At 43.2% G+C, this 19683-nt stretch overlaps 2 protein-coding genes across 5 annotated transcripts; both read left to right on the forward strand.

Moving 5' to 3' along the window:
- Nucleotides 1-3737: 3737 nt before the first annotated feature.
- LOC135335003 (uncharacterized) lies at nt 3738-7947 on the forward strand. Of its 2 annotated transcripts, none has more exons than XM_064530404.1 (9): nt 3738-4346; nt 4447-5736; nt 5796-6172; nt 6221-6532; nt 6583-6761; nt 6898-7019; nt 7070-7105; nt 7197-7347; nt 7504-7947. In XM_064530404.1, exons 5-9 carry the CDS (start codon nt 6592-6594, stop codon nt 7697-7699), a joined length of 675 nt encoding a protein of 224 aa, XP_064386474.1. In that variant the 5' UTR covers nt 3738-4346; nt 4447-5736; nt 5796-6172; nt 6221-6532; nt 6583-6591; the 3' UTR covers nt 7700-7947. The 2 variants fall into 2 exon arrangements, with proteins under 2 accessions (XP_064386474.1, XP_064386473.1); XM_064530403.1 differs by having other exon boundaries at nt 4447-5011; nt 5534-5736; nt 6221-6761.
- A 1632-nt stretch (nt 7948-9579) lies between these two features.
- LOC135334963 (fibronectin-like) lies at nt 9580-19652 on the forward strand. Of its 3 annotated transcripts, none has more exons than XM_064530352.1 (20): nt 9580-9787; nt 9943-10039; nt 10222-10353; nt 13002-13071; nt 13547-13810; nt 13872-14132; nt 14209-14496; nt 14690-15073; nt 15431-15775; nt 15823-16019; nt 16109-16229; nt 16405-16534; nt 16582-16742; nt 16820-17116; nt 17173-17442; nt 17504-17761; nt 18015-18323; nt 18487-18792; nt 19072-19207; nt 19334-19652. In XM_064530352.1, the coding sequence occupies exons 4-20, from the start codon at nt 13005-13007 to the stop codon at nt 19530-19532; spliced, it is 3993 nt and encodes a 1330-aa protein (XP_064386422.1). In that variant the 5' UTR covers nt 9580-9787; nt 9943-10039; nt 10222-10353; nt 13002-13004; the 3' UTR covers nt 19533-19652. The 3 variants fall into 3 exon arrangements, with proteins under 3 accessions (XP_064386422.1, XP_064386423.1, XP_064386421.1); XM_064530353.1 differs by having other exon boundaries at nt 9947-10039; XM_064530351.1 differs by lacking the exons at nt 9580-9787; nt 9943-10039 and having other exon boundaries at nt 10046-10353.
- Nucleotides 19653-19683: the final 31 nt, after the last annotated feature.

Consider the following 19683-nt stretch of genomic DNA (forward strand, 5'->3'; position numbering starts at 1 on the left):
GATGAAGTAGCCGAAAATGCCAAATGTGTATTTTGGAGTGTTTCTAGGTGAGCTCTCTCTTTCATTCTAATATGTACATATTGTTGGTCACATGACCACAATTATTATATATTAATTTTGTAAAATAGCAGGTGGTCCATGGAAGGTGTGACTACAGTCAGTGTGGATGAAGACGAGCAGATGAGAGTATATAATATTGTCTGTGAGAGCAGTCATTTCACAGCATTTGCTGTTCTAATGGATGTCACTGGAGCACTGAATGTGAGCCTTATATGTTAATTTTTACTTGGATCAGTCTTTATAATTATAATGCTTCGTCCTTGGTCTTTTGTAGGACACAACTTCAGAGATCAGGTTTGCTCTATCGCTGGTGACTTATGTTGGTTGTTCCATCTCCATCTTCTTTCTTCTGTTGTCTATCGTCTATTTCTTGACATTGAGGTAATTATAGGACTAGATATAGCTTTGATAAACCTTACCATGCTGTTAATGTTTAGAAAGGAACTGCTGATCAAGGTTCATAGCTTCATCCATCTCAACCTGTGTATTTCTTTGCTCCTTGGTTACTTGGTGTTCCTGTCAGGAGTAGAGACTGCTGTGGCCAACAAGGTATACTTGAGTTTTATATAATGTATGCATTCATTGTGCAGTATTTTAGCTTGTGCAGTTTATACACGAACAATAAGAAATGATCGGTATATCGAGGTCACTATAATTAATTCAGAGTGCCGGATTAATAATTAATAATTATGTCTACTGTAATTATGACTTGCAGGTAGCGTGTGTGTTTGTGGCTGCTCTCCTTCACTACCTGTTCACGGCTGTGTTCTTTTGGATGCTGTGTGAGGGAATCATGCTCTATCTCATGTTGGTAGTTGTCTTCAGCCAAATATCCAAGAAATGGTGGATATTCTTTATTATTGGATGGGGTAAATTATTTCATAATAGTACACTAATTAAGTCTTAAATCTTAAAAGCTACGAATGCACATAATTATATAAATATACCGTATACCTTCTAATTTATCGAACACTTTTCTGGGAAATTTTTGTTACAGCGGACATGCACTCTGGTCCTTTAATATATTACTGGTCGATAAGATACATTCCAAGCAACGTATAGCTTTATTAGTTTGCATGAGGATTAGCTAGTGCAACTGTTCAGTCGCACATGCATGCACTGTACTATTAGCTCGCATGCAGTTGTAGTATGCCTGTTCTGACAGCTCACGTGTACAATAAAGATCTGTTCCAGTTATACCCGGACAATTTTCTGTTGTAGAAAAATGTATACGGTATATATATAGTCGTATATACTGCATGCAGCTATATAAAAGTTTGCTTTCCTTGTGACTGTTGGCCCTTGATCACAATGAAAAGACCTCTCTACAAAATTTACGGAGCCAGTGAATTACTTATATACCCGGAGGGTTCATCCATTTCAGTAAAATTATGCATGTGCGGTGAACGCCGGTGATGATAATTATAGTATTGCATTAAGTATATGTTTCTTGCAGTTGTTCCAGTGATACCAGTGGCTATATCTGCTGGATTTATTCATGACCAGTATGGCACAGAAGAGTAGTAAGTTTCTATTGTAAATGGGAAACTCAACTCTAAATTCTATAAACAACTACAGCGTTTCCCCCAATAATTTTCCAATAGAATGCGTGTAATTATTTTACACCTAACAACTGACAATCCTTTTATATATTCAGTTGTTGGATTGCTGTTGGTGCCGGTGATAAAGGAGCCATATGGGCATTTGTTGTACCAATGCTACTAGTTGTTCTGGTGAGATCTCTAGCTTGCAATACCATTTGTACGCATGTCCTTTCAAATAACAGTAGCTGTTTTTAAGAGTACATCTGTGTGGAATAAACGAACTGTATATCATGTAGTATAGTGTATTCTAGAATGTTCTGGTAGATTGTCTTGTACTAGATGCTAGTTGTTATTAGAACCTTCTATAGTAGCTGTTTTGGAATTTTGTATGAATACTCTGTGTTGTTACAATATGAGAGGTCTTTAACTAAAAGTCACAACGATTCTACATGCACGATTCTATATACAATCTGCATGTATTCATTTTTAAGTTGACTGAAATGTACCTTATGACGACTACCCGCATACATACAGGTGAATATATTCTTCCTCTTGGCTGCTTTGCGCAGTGTCTATAGACAGAGAAAGTCAACCATGCAACGAAGTGCTGGAAAAAAGGAATCTTTACAGTTATTCTCGTGAGTGTGTCAACTCTCATGCATCAAGGCATTATAGAAGAATATAGGGCATGCATGCAACTCACTATCAGACTGCCTGAGTTAATTGCATGTCCTATTCTCTTTATAAGCCTGGTAAAATGTTGATCCTAATGCTTTGTATACTTGCATGCACATGCAGACAACTCTTCAAGGCCACCGTAATTCTCCTTCCATTACTGGGGCTCACTTGGGTGTTTGGTCTACTCTCAGTCAACAGCAGCACTATTGTGTTTGCATGGTTGTTCTCTATCTTTAACTCACTGCAAGGCCTGTTCGTATTCATCTTCCATGTGCTCAGGAGTGAAAAGGTGCTGTGTTATACACATATATATACATTGTGATTTAGCATTGTTATGTTTCTTCTAATTTTTAGGTCACAACCTTCGTAAAGCAGTCATTGTACAGAAACAAAATTAGTATTGCATAAACTTCTGCCTCAGGAAAAACAATCTGGTATAAATAGACTTATTAATTTTACTGATTCAGTCTATATATCCTAGGGATGTCCAGTAATTAATTACTTCCCCCAGGCACTATTCTTAAAATCTACTTACTCAGCAGAATTGAATTGATATGATGCATCTTGACAAAATTTGGTACATGCACGCAATAAAATTCAAAAATGTTGTGTAGTAAGCTTGACAGTATTGAGCTAGCTACCTAGATGGGCGTGGCTTCCGATAAGCAGTCAATCCACGAACATTGTGGAACGAAAGGCTTTTAGAGGCCATTCCACGAAATATAAGTGCCTCGAAAATTTCGCGCTATACAATAGTAGTTTTTGGCTGCTTTATAAATAGGGGTGCTTATACATGGCCGCATGCATGCATGGGAGTCCAAGGTGTATTTTTTTGTACACACCTCTAAGCATGCATGTGTGTGTGTGTGTGTATCATCATTATAGCAACCGATGCTTCTGCAATTCATTATAGCAATAATTTATTGGTGCCAGACTGTGCATGAAATACATGTATATAGTCATGCAGAGTAAAAATCCGACGAGTGTTATTCAGCTCAAGCCAATTGCAAGTCACTCTAGATTCAGCAAACACGATTCTACAAGACAAAGCCATTGAGACTGTATCTGAGTCTTGCTCAGAGATGTCATACATTGCTGGATATTGGAAAATTCAAAACTGGCATACAAATTTAATCTTTAATGATCATCAGATGAATGATGCCATACTCACAGGAAAACCTTGAAGCACGGCTACTTGCATAAATATACTAACTGTTTTTTCACTTAGTGCCGCTATATACTATACTAGCGAAATGATAATACGAAGTCCATACTCATTGTACATAATTTAATAAGACTTGTAGTTATAGTCACCTTTTTATTTTTGGTTCGTTGAAAACACGATGCCAGGAATTCAAGTGTAGATATTTTCTTTATATAAACTTAGCTACGTACTACCAGTATAGTCGGGCACCGCCGCCTCTACTGTTGCCCGGAAGGAGGTCGGGAATCACAGTTTTGTTCTGTTGGTGGAATTCCACCAACCCAATCAGATTGCAGTATCTCAAGTGGATTGATCACACCCACTCAAATTTACCACGTGTGAATTTTGCACACGTTGGATTGACTGAGAGGCGTGGCCAACACCCACTTTAATAAATGATATTCATCGCTATTGGCTAGCACCCACATAGAATAAATGATATTCATGATACTATTGCGTAACAGGCCAGAACAAAACTGTGGATTATTCCCGACCTCCTTCAGGGAGGGCGGCGGCGCACGACTACTACCAGTACATGCAGTGAGTTGATAGCTAGCTCTAGATTCTAGTCTTCAAGCTTGTCATCAAGGAGGGGGGTGCTCAAGCCCCCAAAGCTTCCCACTGGATCCGTTACTGCGTGACTGAATAGTGTTATTAGTGCCATCTGTTTTGTGTAGAACTTTCTGTCATTTTTTGTGAGCTATTCATTGATGGGAAAGGAATGATAATAAACCAGCCCAACCCCCATGAGCTGGTGTGCTTGTGATAGTCAAATCACACTGAGCTAGATTATCTTTAGATCTGAGTGGCTATTCTCTAGACTCCTGCCAGTACAATGGAGCTTTTGCTTCTAGCATTAGGTGAGATTTGCTGACCTTTAGATATCTGTGCTGCTACATTAAAAGGTCTATAATTATGCACACTGCTTATCTTTTGAAAGTCTGTTTTTTGTCTGTATAGTTTTCTGTTCTTTGTCAAAAAGTCAGGCTCAAACCTGTGGTGATATTGGGACCAATGTTGAGGGGTTCACTGAAAGCAGAGAACAGAAGTTCTTCCTCAACACTCAAGCTCCCGCTCCATGTGACGGGACAATCGATCAGTTTGAGTACTGCTATTACGTAACTGATCAGCAATTAGGAGGTTATCTGTTCACATTTGCTGTCTATAGGGAAACATACCCAGGGAGTAACGCATACACTCCAATTTCTGATCCATTCAACACTGGTACATCTTTTTTCAACCAAGGAGGGGACAGTTTTACATGCAAAACATTTCAAGCTGATCAGACTATCAAAGTTCAAGCTGGTGATATGATTGGTGCTTGCATATATGACCCTCCAAATGAGAGTGGCTTTCTTGGTAGTAGAACGCAACTTGACGTAGTTGGACAACAAGCTGGTTCCGATCGATTCCTGATGTGTCAGCAACTGATAACTCAGGATGTAGTAACTCAGCTGTTCCTGATTTCGTTAGTGGTCTCAGTAGAGCGAACTCGTTCGTTATGCACATCTATGCAATTATATTTGTAAGTCCTTCAAAATAGAACTATTCATTCATATTGTAATAATGATTCGTTCTCGAGTTTATATGGCTTACTTTAAAGGACATTGCAGACTCTTCAAATTTGTGTGCAGCAACATCAGTGGATATAACTTAGCTATTCTATACTTAGTTAGCTCTGCATGTGCTAGCTATTGATAGCTGCAAGGGTAAGAATAGAGCTGCAAAGCCACACTGGTTCAGAGCTTGCAGCCATGCACTAATAATTATAGATCTTGAACTTTTGGCATCTCTTTCAGTAGGCATAACTCGAGAACGAAGCATTGTTTTGTAAATCCACGAAAGAAAACATGGCTAGAAGCCTATAGAAACTCTTACTTGCACTTCATTGATCATTGAGCAGCTGTAGCAGTCTACACACACACACACACACACACACACACACACACACACACACACACACACACACACACACACACACACACACACACACACACAAACTTGTAGTGATTTGTGCACGCATGTCAGACCTCCTCCGCATATTTAGTGCATGCCATGGCAGCAAGCAGAGGCGGGTGACTCCTATCGGCCAGTTGGAGCGTCGCCCGGTTTCTTAAATTTCACGGAAACCGGGCGACGACCCAGCCCACCAAACTGAACTATTTTCTTGAGATCAAGGTTGATCAAAAGACACAGGACTTGTGGGAGTGATGGAGTGTGGAGTGGGTCAGCTCCAACTAGCTTGTGTGCGTAAGTGGAATGGACTTTGTACTGTTTCTTAATTGCTTGAATTATGTTCACTATTTCAGGACCATGTTATGATTTACCATTGCCTATACTCATGGACTTGCTGACAGCAGACCTATTAATACCTTTGCTACCCACACTTGCGACAATGGCTACACTCTCACTGGAGGGAGTTTCAGAGTTTGTCAGAGTGATGGGACCTGGAGTGGATCAGTTCCAACCTGTCAACATGAGAACAAACAAAATTAATAATAAATATCTTTGTTAGTTTCCTGTGGCCCTCCTCCCTCAATTGACAATGGATCTCCTGGGACACCAACCAGCATAATGATCAGAGGAGAAGCGACCTACACCTGTGACATTGGATTCATTTTGATTGGCTCTAAAACCATCACATGTTTGAGTACTGGAAACTGGAGCAGCTCACCATCCTGTCAGAGTAAGCGGTCATTTTTGCATATATAATTTTTATCCCAACCCCTCATAGCCCCTCCCCCTGTGTACTTGTCCTTCTCCTTCACCAACTACTTGTCTGGGCTCTCTGAGATTCCCCTGTCCTCCGTGGGAGAGGGGAGTAGCCTCGTCTGTCATACTGACCTTGCTGGCTGCTGTGAGGGGAACACTGGAGATTGGTACTATCCTAATGGCTCTGTTGTTACGGAGGATGGAGTGTTGTATGTTAGCAGAGGTCAGATGAGTGTCAGTCTGATGATGAGTGGAACTGCTACTGCTCTCGGTGGCCTCTACTGTTGTGTGGTGCCTACCAGTGGAGGGAGGGACACAGCGTGCATTGTGTTACGTTAGTGACATAGTGTGGATTGTTATTGCAGTTCATACATTCCATGACAGCCTCTACTGATGCATGAGAGCTCTGTGGATGCTCCATCTACTGATGATAGCTCTATGGGTGCTCAGAGTGACAACACTGGTGCTGTGGTGAGAGGAGTGGTGGCCCTGGTAGCAGTGATTGCAGTGACTGTAGTGATGGTGACCTACCTAGTGCTCCGGTACAAGAGAGGAAGGAAAATGTGAGTTTGACGGTTTAAAGTGGTTTATGTGGTTTGTGTCATTAGTTTAAGTAGACACACTTTGTTCACTACCAAATGGAACAGTTGTCACTAGGAGCCAGGACATTACTGAATCAGACACTGATCTACTGTACAGTGTTGGAGATACAGGTGCACTCAGACTCCATCGTCGAGGGTCTGTGTCAGGCCCCACTGGCTCCTACTGCTGTGTGATTCCTGATAATACTGGAGTAGAACTGGCATTCTGTGTGCAGTTAGGTGAGTGGGTCTGTGTTCATGCATTAATTATTGATTATGCCACGTTTCAGTGACTGAAGTCATCACTACCTCTCCTCCCACTACAAGTCAGTGGCACTATTATTGAGATGAGCGCAGCATGTATTGTGTTAGGTTGGTACTGACAGCTTGTGGGTTGTCTCATGCATTCTATTACAGCCTCTACTGATGAGAGCTCTCTCTGTCCCCCGAGTGACAACACTGGTGCTATGGTGGGTGGAGTGGTGGCCCTGGTAGCAATGGTGGTGATCGCAGTGACTGTAGTGATGGTGACCTACCTAGTGCTCCGGTACAAGAGAGGAGAGAAAATGTGAGTTTGCCACGGTTTAAAGTGGTTTGTGTAGAGTCAGTGTCATTAGTTTAAGTAGACACACTTTGTCGTGTGTAAACAAGCTTCATGTGAACTAAACAAACTGATTGTCATAATTATACTACTAAGTAATATCATCTGTTCTCTCACACACAGGACTGTTCCTCGAGATATCCCCCTTACTGATCAGGGTCAAAGTGCAGCCGCTACCTACGAGACCGTCACTGCCACTTATGAGGAGATCCCAGCTTCCAGAGAGGTCAAAGGTGACTACAGCTACACACAGAACAATGCCTACTCGACTGTGAGTGGGCGTGAGGCTCCTGCTGCTAGAGGAATATACGATAACTGAACTATCACATTCTTCATAATGTCTCAAGTTTTGAATTGTATTTTAGTTCATACAGAGCACATGCAATATCAGCTCTTCTCACATAACGTTTACACCACACTCTGCCTGTTTTCCTCTCATTGTAATTGAAAGAAAAAAAGGGAAATAGGTGGAGTGTTTTCAGAGGTTCAACATGATCATGTAATATTCCCATGTACATATTATGTTTCTTGATCAGAATGAAATCATGCTACAAAACTAATAATTTGGCTCTAGACCTCATGATAAGTCAATAGGTATAGGGAAGATATTCACTATTAAGGTGTGTGACTGTGTTCAGCCATAGTATCTAGTGTTCAGCTGCCTTGGAGAAAGTTCAGAGGAGAGCAGCCCACTGGATCTGTTCCAAGTGGGACAAACATAATTACAGCTGGACAAAATCGTACGACCAAGCCCGGACTGAGCTCCAATGGCCAACACTATCGCAAAGGCATGCAATACAAGATCCTAAACTCTCTGGACTGCATCAATTTCGAGAAATATTTCAGACTAACTACCACAAACACAAACACAATTCAAGGCATCACCACCTCACACTATTTTGTGAACAATCGAGAATAAACTGTTACAGGCATTCGTATTTCATGATCTAGGATTGGTTACATGGAGAAACAACCATTTCATTAATGCCCCCAAGACTCTTGCCCGAACTTATGGAACAATCTTCCAGAAGACATTGCAAGCTCAACTTCCTTAAAGTTATTCAAAACTAAGCTACATGACTTTTCAATTCATTAGAAAATGTACATTAGTATGTGTTTGTTTGTGTTCTCAGGGAGTACCTTAGTAAACTAGTGTTCAAGCTGGCGCTGTGCTAATGCCTCTCGCCATGTTTTTGCTTTCGCTCTAAAGTATTAGAGTGTTATTAGTTTCTATAATGAATTTTATATTAAAGTTAGCTTATCTATATAAAGTCACTGAGAAGAAATGACTTATTTACATACATCTATTGTTGTTATTTATTGTATTATGTAGCTTACCAGGACCTCAAGAAAGAAGAAAATTGATTCTTCCAGGATCTGTAGTTCAGTGTATATAATATCTAAGAAGAAAAGACCTGTGTACATGCATATTGTTATCTATATTGTTATATGGTAGTGTTTTGTGGTTTACCAGGCCCTCAAGACAAAAATGATTCTGCCAGGAGGATCTGGATCTTGGATATTATTTTCTCACACGTGGGGAATCTGCACTAGTCACACAATACGTCAAGATGACAGACACATGCACAAATCTCCCTATCTCATCCCTCCCCGCCCTTCTAGGTCGCCCTTCGATGCTATGGTCATGCTGTCAGCTGGATCGTTCTATGCATGGCCCCTCAAATTTCAGAATCAGGCTCCTAGTGGGCTGTGACGGGCTCGAGCTGGATGCGTCCAGGTTTAGATATCGCAACAGAGGAAATATCTCTCCCGGTGATGCATCGTGCAAACTATGCAACACTGAAGAAGAATCACCTTCACACTTTTTAGTAAGTTGCCCTGCTCTCTCAATGCGCAGACTTGCTCTCCTGCAGGATGCCCCATCCTGCATCAGTGTTCACCTCCCCCACGACTCAAGGGCACTACATGACACCCTCTACAATCTCCTGCAAGGCCTTGTCTGGCTGAAAGCTGCCCATGCGCAAGAGTGGCTCTTGCTCTTCATCAAAGATCTAAGGCAAACCCGCGCTGATCTCCTTCTCACAAGCACATTGGTTTAAAGCTCCACCCTCTTACTGCGTGTTATAATAATACCCATTTTCAATATTCTTTTTTGTCTGCCCAATGGGCTACTCTTCATTATTTGGAGGCTACAAAGAAGAAGAAGAAGAAGGGGAATGAGCGCGCATGCGCATTACATCCATAGGAATAATTAAAGGGTGTGTCCAAAGAGATCAATTTCACAAATGGCTACTGCTAGCTAGCTGTTTTAACAGATATTTTCTGAGTATTGTAGCTAACAAAAAGCTAGCGCTTTAGTGCAAGGCTAACTCATATGTTGAATAGAAAGTTTGTGCGGACAGATGATGCTATGAAAGATTCTGAAGAGACTGCAACAGCCTTCAATGTGAGTCAAACTAGCCATAACTCGAGAAAGAAGCTTTAGTTTGCTAATCCACGAATCAAAATCCAAGAGAAGGTGGCTAGAAGCCTATAGAAGCTGTTAGTTTTCGTCGCATTGTAACCGTTGAGCAGTTATAGCTGGAATACACACACACACAGACAGACAGACACACACACAGTCAGCATTACCGTATCCCTCGTGCGGCTACGCCTCGAGGCATAACAACCTTAAAGGGCGACTTGGATTCGAAGCTAAGTAAGTGTCTACTTGGAATAGCTAGCTAGCTAGTAAAGCTAACCTCGTGCATAGATACTATAAATTACTGTAATTTATAGTATCTATGCCTCGTGCCTGACTGACCTAGTACCTCGTACGTGCAGCCGGCTATTATAGTGTACAAAACTTTCTGTACTATTGATAATCAACACCAAACACAGAAACTAGACAAAGTGACAACAAATAATGGCACAGTCACTCCATCATGGATATGAAACACTTCAACATCCGTCTATGCCTAGCGCCTACACTGTACTGTACGGCCGAGGATAAAGCTGCTCAAGATATAAGTGGTGAGTGTAATGCTTGTGCATATGTTGGGGGACTACTGAGCGTTGTACATATTAGGCGTACCCTAGGTACGTTTAAGGTACGGTATTAAAACTGTTTGCTCATTAATTATTCATGAGCTAGATCTAGCAGCTAGCTAGAGTGTTAGTCTCGCGCACCAGCCCCGAATATTTTCTATTTGAACGCTAGGTCGATAACATGGGTCTGGTGAACTTAAATTAATATCAACAAGTTGTGTTGACACGCCAAAAATTTCTTGGCGTGTTAACCGCTGCGGTCAATTAGAGGGGAAAAGAAGTTATGCCAAGCAGCCTCTTGTTGCCCAACTTGCTTACAGTTTCCAGCTAGAGACAATAATGGCTTATTTATGCTCTAAGACTATCCCAGAAGATCACAGAAAGAGAGAGAAGTTCCATGGGTAGTAGTTGCACAGAAGCAAGAGCTGAGTTGTAGCTTCAAGGATGTCTCCTTGGCTACTATCTCTATATAATAGATCTATACCAAACCAGCAATCCATATATTCAAGTGTCAGTACTGCATAAGATTTGATTTGCATCTTTTGCTCTGAGAACTGAATCCATTCTCTATTAAAACATAACTGCCTGGTTTCAGCTCAGTCTAGATCTTTCTAGTGACTCTAGTAGTTATGCCTCGAGGCGTAGCCGCACGAGGGATACGGTAAAGCTGACTGTGTGTCTGTGTGTCTGTTCCAACTGTAACTGCTCAACGGTTGCAATGCGACGAAAAATAACAGCTTCTATAGGCTTCTAGCCACGTTCTCTTGGATTTTGATTCGTGGATTAGCAAACTAAAGCTTCTTTCTCGAGTTATGGCTAGTTTGACTCACATTGATGGCTGTTGCAGTCTCTTCAGAATCTTTCATAGCATCATCTGTTCGCACAAACTTTCTATTCAACACATGAGTTAGCCTTGCACTAAAGCGCTAGCTTTTTATTAGCTACAAGAGTCAGAAAAGATCTGTTAAAACAGCTAGCTATAGTAGCCATTGTGAACTTGATCTCTTTGGACAGACTTTTTAATTATTCCTGTGGATGCAATGCGCATGCGCGTTCCTCCCCACATGTTGGAGAATCCAGTGGCAGAATCAACTTACTTCTTCATGTTCTTTTTCTTGAGGTCCTGGTATAGCGGTAAGCCACAATACAATATAGACTAGATAACAATAGATTCATGTACACAAGTCTTTTCTTCTCAGTATTACCGTATTACTAGCGAGCATCAAACATTTGCGAACTTTACGAGGGTTGATCAATTCGCAACAATTAAATCCGCAAAACCTAAATTATTACTAGTAAATACACATGATCCTTTCCAGAACACAATAGTTAGATCGCAAAGGGTCAAATTTTCTGCTGATTTAGCTCATTCGCAAAGGTTTTTCACTCGCAAAATATTCTAGTAATACGATAGATACACACTTTCTGCTTGTTTATATACTATACTGTCTGTGCTTAATTCTCTCTTACTTTGTGCCTTTGACAAACTCACAGTATGCACTATTAACTGTGGACACCCCTTTCTTATGAAACAATCAAAGCACATTGCAAATTATTTACCTCTTCTATAACACTCTGAGCGAAAGCAAAAACATGGCGAGAGGCATTGGCAAGCGCACGCTTGCAACACTTGTTGCTATAGCTTCTCTCCTATTCTTGCATGGCAAACACGTATTTTTGTTTTGTGAGAGTTTCCTGGCCTGGAACGAAAAAACGCTTCGTGTAGCCCTCCAAAAGTATCCTATAAGAGCAAGAACACAGATCGAGCTATAGAAGTTTTTTTGGAAGTATAAAATTAGTTTTGTTGTTTCTAGTAACTTTATGATTCGCTCAGAGCTTCCACTGATGTTTTGAAGATTGATACTGCCATACAGATTGATACACCGATATATTTATCATGTATGTGCTTTCTATCATGGTTTCACAAAAATCATGGTTTCACAAAAATCATGAATATTCATGAGTAAACTGTTTACCATAACTTTCAGAGTGTGTAGCTAGTACTGATATAGTCAGAATTGTGTACATGCAACTAACATGAAGCTGTGTACAGTATGCTGTAGCTAGCTAGAGTGTGTAAGAAACCGTTGTTGGTATTCAGTGTTCCATATGATTAATGTCCCAAGCTACGTTAATGTCAATCTTTACATATTAGGGCTAGGCTGCCGTTGTGTGTGTGGGTGTTATCACAGTGTGGCTTGTGTGAGCCTCGAATCCAGGCCGATTAAAATCGCACGCGTTAGTTTATCCTCCAGAATCTGGGGAATCCCCTTTTTTTTCATCAGCTTAGCTCTCTATTGCGTTGTTCCAGAAGGCTTTCACACTAGTCTGAAGCCAGAAGAGGCTCTCATCTACCTCTATAACGGTTGTATGGTCAGGATGTCTTACTTTGGATCTATACAGGCTATGGGAAGTGTATGGTGCCTCAAACTGCTACTTGTGAAGACAATCCGGCTATAAGACCATCGTAGACGTAGATGAGAGCCTTTTCTGGCTTCAGACTAGTTTTCAAGCCTTCTAGACCAATGCAATAAATGTAAACACTGTATATGCATGTGACTGATGCACATGTCCCGTGTGTGTAGTCAGTCAGTACTGTGATTGTGATGCTACACATGTTTCTATTAATGCAGCCAATGGAGAGTTTGTTGACTGGTCTCCTCTTGTTTCTCTCCACTCACTGTCTCTTGGTGGATGCTCAAGGTGGGTGGTGTGTGTGGGTGTGTGGGTTCAAAGAAGCAAGGACATGTATGCGTGTAAGGTACTAATCTAGTAATGAGCAAAGGTGCAAATTCTAAGTTAAACAAAAGAGCACATGCGGTAATAAAAGATAAAGAAAGTTAGTCCAGTTAATTAGGGGTACAAGGTGTGCCTCGGCCGACACCAGGTCCACTGTAGGAATGGTCGTCCTGATAGCACGGCCCCGGGAGGACCGGTAGCCTCGCACACACTGTATGGTCGATCTTAGTAGACTGTACGATAATGAGCATCTTAGCTAGTTTATGACCTGGTGGTACGGTTGGTCCCATTTCTCCGCTAGGAGGGAAGCCAGTCTCTTGTAAAAATTAGCAGCTGATAGCCCACACTCACCACCCCCCTCACACACACTCACCACCCCCCCACACACTCACCACCCCCCCACACACACACACACCCACTCACACACACACACACACAGGAGAGCCTATTGTGACTAGCCTCACATACAACGCCCCCACACTCACCCTAACCTGTTTGTCCAGTGGGGGGCCGGCCACTACTGTCGTGTGGCGTAGGAACTGCTCCCCCCTCACAATAGGCACACCCTCACAGAACCTCACAGACAGTATTGCGGGGGCGTACACCTCCACCCTCACACTCCCCACACCAGCTGATGATGGTGTCTACAGCTGTACAGTGGAGAATAGGCGAGGGAGATCCAGTAGCACAGTCACTGTCGGAGGTATAGGGTGGGGTCAGGGGGTACAATTTTGACCAGCGTATTATTATCGTTGCTTCCTCAGATGATGTTGCCTTTGATGTCACCATCACTCCTAGTGAAGCCACACCCATTGCTGGTCGACCTTTGACCCTCACCTGCAGCCACAACAGTAGTGATGATCTCACCTCCGTCAGCTTCCAATGGTTGGACACACAGGGGACATCTGTCAGTAATAACTCCACTTTGACCTTTGACACTCTGAGAGAAAGTCAGCGAGAGTACTATTGTGTGGTTACCGTGGGAACTGAAGTCGGCTGTGTCGAGTATTATAGCAATGTACAAGGTGAGAGTACATGGACTATTATAGTAATATAACGTACGTATGATACTAATAATATTATTTCTGCCCCTTTGTCTAGTTCCTGTGTTTGGTGTTAATATCAGTGATGTTTCTGGAACTGTTGGTATGGCAACAACGCTCAGCTGTACCCTCTCTGACTCCCCTGTTACCATGGCAATGTATCGTTTCTTCAAAGGGGGTGTTTCCATTGGTACTAGCTCCACCCACATGTATACCATCCCCATGGCTCAGTTGTCTGATGCTGGGAATGACTACACATGTGAGGTGGTCATATCTCTTGATTACCTTGACCTCTCCAGTCCCCTCACTCTGAGCAGCAACCAACAGGCCACCATATCACTAACCAGTGAGTTTATTTAGGCTTAGTTTATACCTAGATGTGTCAACTTTTCTGTTAGTTTTTTTATACTATATAAGTACGTAAAAAACAACAACACCATATATAGCGCACTAATAATTGACTGGCTATACTAATGTTAGCTATACTTATTAAGATGTTGTACATAATTATACTAATTTGCACCTTACTCTTTCTACAGTACCGGACCCCAGTATGTTCATCAGTGTGACCCCCTCCACCATGGACACCACCCCCTTCACTCCCTACACTAGCGTGGATGCCATTATTAACTGTGCTACCACAACCGTTCTCATACCTGGTGTGGATGCTATCATTGTATTACTAAGAGTGGAGAACGGTGTAGAATCAGAGGTGGTCAGCACAGCAAGGATAACAGCAGGTCCAGTTGTGAATACATTGAATGTCTTTTTCCTACGATCGTACTCCCACTCTCCTGCTAGTAGGATGGCAGACTCTGGTAGCTATGTGTGTGAGGGAACCATCATTCCTGAAGATGCTGGACTGAGGCCCTTTATCACTGATGGTACTAGCAGGTCCACCCTAACAGCCATTGATGTTCTTGGTGAGTGCATGTACCTTCAGCCCAATTGTGTGTTCTATCAAAACTTGTGCAAACACACACAATAGCACTGTCAATCCTATATAATTATGTACAACCTAGCTACTGGTTGTACTAATACATAAGGCTATGTAGCCCACGGTTTTTTGTCAACATAGGCTGTTTTTCGTCCCTCCGGTCCCATAACTTTGATCTGAGCATGTCATGTGATAGGGTTTGTCTAGAGATCTCATTGTTGAGCTTTCTAGTTATGGCCTAGGTTGCTGTTTTTCAGACAATTAATACATGCGGCTATATACATGTATAGCCGATGTGGTCTTTTCAGGACTACATGTATGTATTTCACTCTTCTCTGTACAGATCCGATACTGGACATTGCTGTCACCATGGTAACTGGTCGTATACTAGACATACCTCCGTACAACACCTATGCTATCACTTGTACGGCTTCATCAAGAGTTCAAAGTACACCCACGGCCATCACCAAGACGATAGAGTGGAGTGTATCCTTTAACAGTGGAGCAGTTACCATGGTAACAGAGGGGGTGGTGACTAATCACCTCGCCATGGCTACTAGTTCCAGCGTCTTGAGTATAATGACAAGTGTATCTGGAGAGTATGAATACAGGTGTGGTAGCCAACTAGAGCTGGTGGGTGTGGCTGACAGTGTGGAGGGGGCGGTCACATCAAGTGTCACTGTGTATGGTAAGCACACACACACACACACATACATACTGCCGCCCACTCCACAGGCCCCTCCTCTCCCACCATGCCCACGTCACTGACTGTATCCATGGTGAACCATGAGTCGGCCAGCTTCGAGTGGGTGGTGATGACTGTTGCCTATGACAACGAGAGTTACATAGTGACATATGGCCTCGACTCTAATGACCTCACCAACAGCAGTGCCACTCAACCTGGCTCCAGTGACATCAGCCTCACCAATAGTGTAAGGCAGTGTGTGTGTGTGTGTGTGTGTGTGTGTGTGCGTGGGTGCGTGCGTGTGCTCGTGATACACTATATACCCCTACCTTGCAGGTGTACAGTATATCTGTGGGAGGTCTACAAATGAAGACAAGGTATTATTATCGTGTGGTGTCCACCAACTCAGCAGGCAGTACCCAATCAGAGCTGGCCACCTTCAACACCACTGGTGTTGGTGAGTGTGTGTGTGTGTGTGTGTGTGTGTGGGTGTGTGTGGGTGTGTGGGTGTGTGGGTGTGTGTGTAGTAGATTCCTAACAAGCACCAAGTCTCACTCCCTGGTAGTGTGTGTGTGTACATGTGCCTACTGTAGCACTGTTGTGTATGCTGCTTTGACCACTATACACTGCAGGTCCGAGTGCTCCCCTCTCCCTGAGCTACATTATGACCACACCCACTAACCACACCTTCTCATGGCTTCCTCCTAACAATACTGACATTGCTGTAACCCAGTACACACTCACCTGCCAGGGAACACTCAGGTACACATTATTATGAATAATATGCTAATTTATAATTTTGCTGACAGGATTGGGGACCCTCTGGATTCTATCGCCATAGTAACCGTCATGACCTGTGTGAACGCTGACCTCGTCCCTTGGGCCAACTACACATGCTTCGTGGTTGCCAATAACAACAATGGCTCCTCCCCTAGTAGCAACGAGATCAGTTTCATTACTCCTGAAACAGGTATTCAATAACCTTAGCAACCAGCAATAACCCCTAGCTCACGCACACATCACACTCACATTCCCTACCCCCCACAGCTCCTAGTGGACCCCCTGGTAACTTTTTTGCTGGCTTAAATCCTACCGGAGGGATAGTACCATTCACCTGGACTTCACCACCTTCTAACCAAAGGAATGGATTCATCATTGCATACTCTCTGGAGTGTAGTGCAGGACCAACAGATACCGTTGTCACAGTGTTCCCGCCATCTCCTAACAACCAGTACACGGCCATCAACTACTCTGCCCTCACTACCTACACTTGTAGTGTACGAGCTAGGAACAGTAAGGGGGAGGGGCCACCAGCCACACTGGACGTTACCACAGCAGAGGATGGTACATATCATGCATGTGATAGGTTCGTGACCATGTATTGACCTTTCACCCTGTAGTTCCTGGAGCTCCTCCGATGTCGTTCACTGCCACCGCTCGTACTAACGGGACAGTGCTCTTTAATTGGAGTCCACCCCCCTCTGCACAACAAAATGGCGTCCTCACTGACTACACTTTGACCTGTGCCCCGCCACTTTCCTTCAACTATGGTCCTAATGAGGTGGGCGGGACTGGTGAGGGGTTTTCCCCTGCCACACGCTACACATGTACACTCACTGCCAGCACAGCAATTGGAGCTGGTCCATCAGCCAGCGTAACCATAGTAACATGTAAGTATATTATTATTCCTAGAAGTTATATAATGACTGTGGCTCCTCCCACTTCCTGTAGTTCCGTCAGTACCAGCTGTGAGTGTCATCTCTCTATCAAGTACTCAGCTGGGGGTCAACTGGACCACACCCGTTAATGCAATCATCACAGAGCATGTTATATATCTGGATGGGGCGGAGTTTGGCCGCTCCCAGGGGTCAGAGTTCATTATCAGTGGTCTACGTCCATACACAGAGTACAATGTGGGGGTCAGTGCTAGTAACGAGGCAGGAGAGGGATCAGTCAGCGAGGGACAGATTATCAGGACACTAGAGGATTGTGAGTGCACGGGTATCAGTGTGTGTATTAGGAGCCTTTGTGGATCATAATAATTATATAGCGTTCTTTATTTTATTTGAGTATTTCTTTTAGTGCTGCTCTAAGAAAACAATTAATTACTATCGTTAGTTTGTGGAGCCTTTTATTGATCCATCATTATTACAGCCATCGTGTAGTTGTAGGGTTAGCAGCTTTCTTCTCCACCATCATAACTGTATAGCTGTTGAATCACCATCCCTATTACCCCCCACAGTGCCTGGGCGTGTGGAGTGTGCCCCTCGCTGGGTGTCTAGCTCCTTCACTTCTGTCACTGTACGTTGGGCCCCGCCTACTCAAGAGAACGGCATCACCCTCGCTTACCACATCCGATTGGTTCGTTATGGAAGCTCTGACTCCACCCCCCTGGCCGAGGCTAACGTGACTAGCTCTGATAGGGAGGTGACACTGACCCCCAGTGATGACTTGGTGGGGGGTATCCCCTACACTGTCCAGGTGGTGGCTGAGAATAGCATCGGACGTAGCACTGAGATATGCCAATCCATTGACTTCATTGCTCAGCTTGGTGAGTTGAAATTGACTAGTAATAATTATCATAATTATGATATCTACCTAATCTAGTTTTGAAATTAAAACTATCGACAATAGTTACCCCTAGTCGTTGTGAAATGTCTCATTTTAAGAAAAAATGCGTGCTATAGCCTTCTTGTTTAATATCCCCCCCACAGAGCCCCCGCCCCCTTCTGGCCTGGGGGTCTCACGTACTCCTGATACTATAACACTGTCCTGGGACGTGCCTACTCTACTGGAGGCTAGAGGCTACGTTAGCTACACAGTGACCTTTGGACCCAGTGTGGGAGCACGCAAGAGACGACAGACATCTGATGAATGTAGCGTGTCACCTTGTAATGTCCCCGTGGAGAGAGGGGGTGTGGTCATCAGCGGCTTGGACCCTGGAACGAACTATGACCTCACAGTTACACCGTCCAATGAGGAAAACATTACTGGAATGGCTGCCACGGCAACAGCTCCAAGTAAATGAAAACACTTAATAATATCTTGTGCCGGTATAAATGCAATGTGCAGGATGGTGGTATTTTGCACATTATAGACAGCAGTCTTACTACCTGTGTTCCTTGCCCCCCCCCCCCCCGTACAGCATTATTGTGTGCTCACCTATACAGTTTGTGACAGCTGTTCCATTTGACAACAGCTGTCACAACTACATTGTACCAGTGCCGGGAGGGATGAGCACAGCATGTATTGTGTTAGGTTGGTGCAAACAATGATAGTCTCATGCATCCATTATACAGCCTCTACTGATGAGAGTTTTCTCTACACTGGTGCTGTGGTGGGAGGAGTGGTGGCCCTGGTAGCAATGGTGGTGATTGCAGTGACTGTAGTGATGGTGACCTACCTAGTGCTCCGGTACAAGAGAGGAAGGATAATGTGAGTTTGAGTTGGTTTAAAAGTATTTGTGTGGAGTACGTGTTATTATAGTTTAAGTGTAAACAAGCTTGAAAGCTTTTATTGTCATAATTGGCTACGTAGTAATAATGTTCTCTGCACACACAGGACTCTTCTTCGAGATATCTCCCTTACTGACCAGGGTCAAAGTGCAGCCGCTACCTACGAGACCGTCTCTGCCACTTATGAGGAGATCCCAGCCTCCAGAGAGGTCAAAGGTGATTACAGCTTCACACAGAACAGTGCCTACTCGACTGTGGTGAGTGGGCGTGATGCTCCTGCTGCTGAAGGAATATACGATAACTGAACTATCACATGACTCGTCAAAGTTAATTGTTTATAGCTAGCTCATGAATAGCATTCAAATATACATGTATCACTCATCAGCCCCTTTCCTTTTAATTAATAAAAAATGGTTTTAATCTGAGGTTAGCCTCGATTGAAGATTTGCGGCGTGG

The sequence above is a fragment of the Halichondria panicea genome, chromosome 4 (genome assembly GCF_963675165.1).
Source record: "Halichondria panicea chromosome 4, odHalPani1.1, whole genome shotgun sequence".
NCBI classification, from domain to species: Eukaryota; Metazoa; Porifera; class Demospongiae; order Suberitida; family Halichondriidae; genus Halichondria; species Halichondria panicea.

What these genes read in the sequence shown, in the direction of transcription:
- LOC135334963 (XM_064530352.1), top strand. Translation starts at nt 13,005, where the DNA reads ATGGAGAGTTTGTTGACTGGTCTCCTCTTGTTTCTCTCCACTCACTGT. An exon ending in TATCAGGACACTAGAGGATT is followed by an intron (nt 17,762 to 18,014) that starts GTGAGTGCACGG and finishes TACCCCCCACAG; the next exon opens with TGCCTGGGCGTGTGGAGTGT. An exon ending in TACAAGAGAGGAAGGATAAT is followed by an intron (nt 19,208 to 19,333) that starts GTGAGTTTGAGT and finishes CTGCACACACAG; the next exon opens with GACTCTTCTTCGAGATATCT.
- LOC135335003 (XM_064530404.1), top strand. Translation starts at nt 6,592, where the DNA reads ATGCATGAGAGCTCTGTGGATGCTCCATCTACTGATGATAGCTCTATG. An exon ending in TACAAGAGAGGAAGGAAAAT is followed by an intron (nt 6,762 to 6,897) that starts GTGAGTTTGACG and finishes TCTACTGTACAG; the next exon opens with TGTTGGAGATACAGGTGCAC. An exon ending in TACAAGAGAGGAGAGAAAAT is followed by an intron (nt 7,348 to 7,503) that starts GTGAGTTTGCCA and finishes TCTCACACACAG; the next exon opens with GACTGTTCCTCGAGATATCC.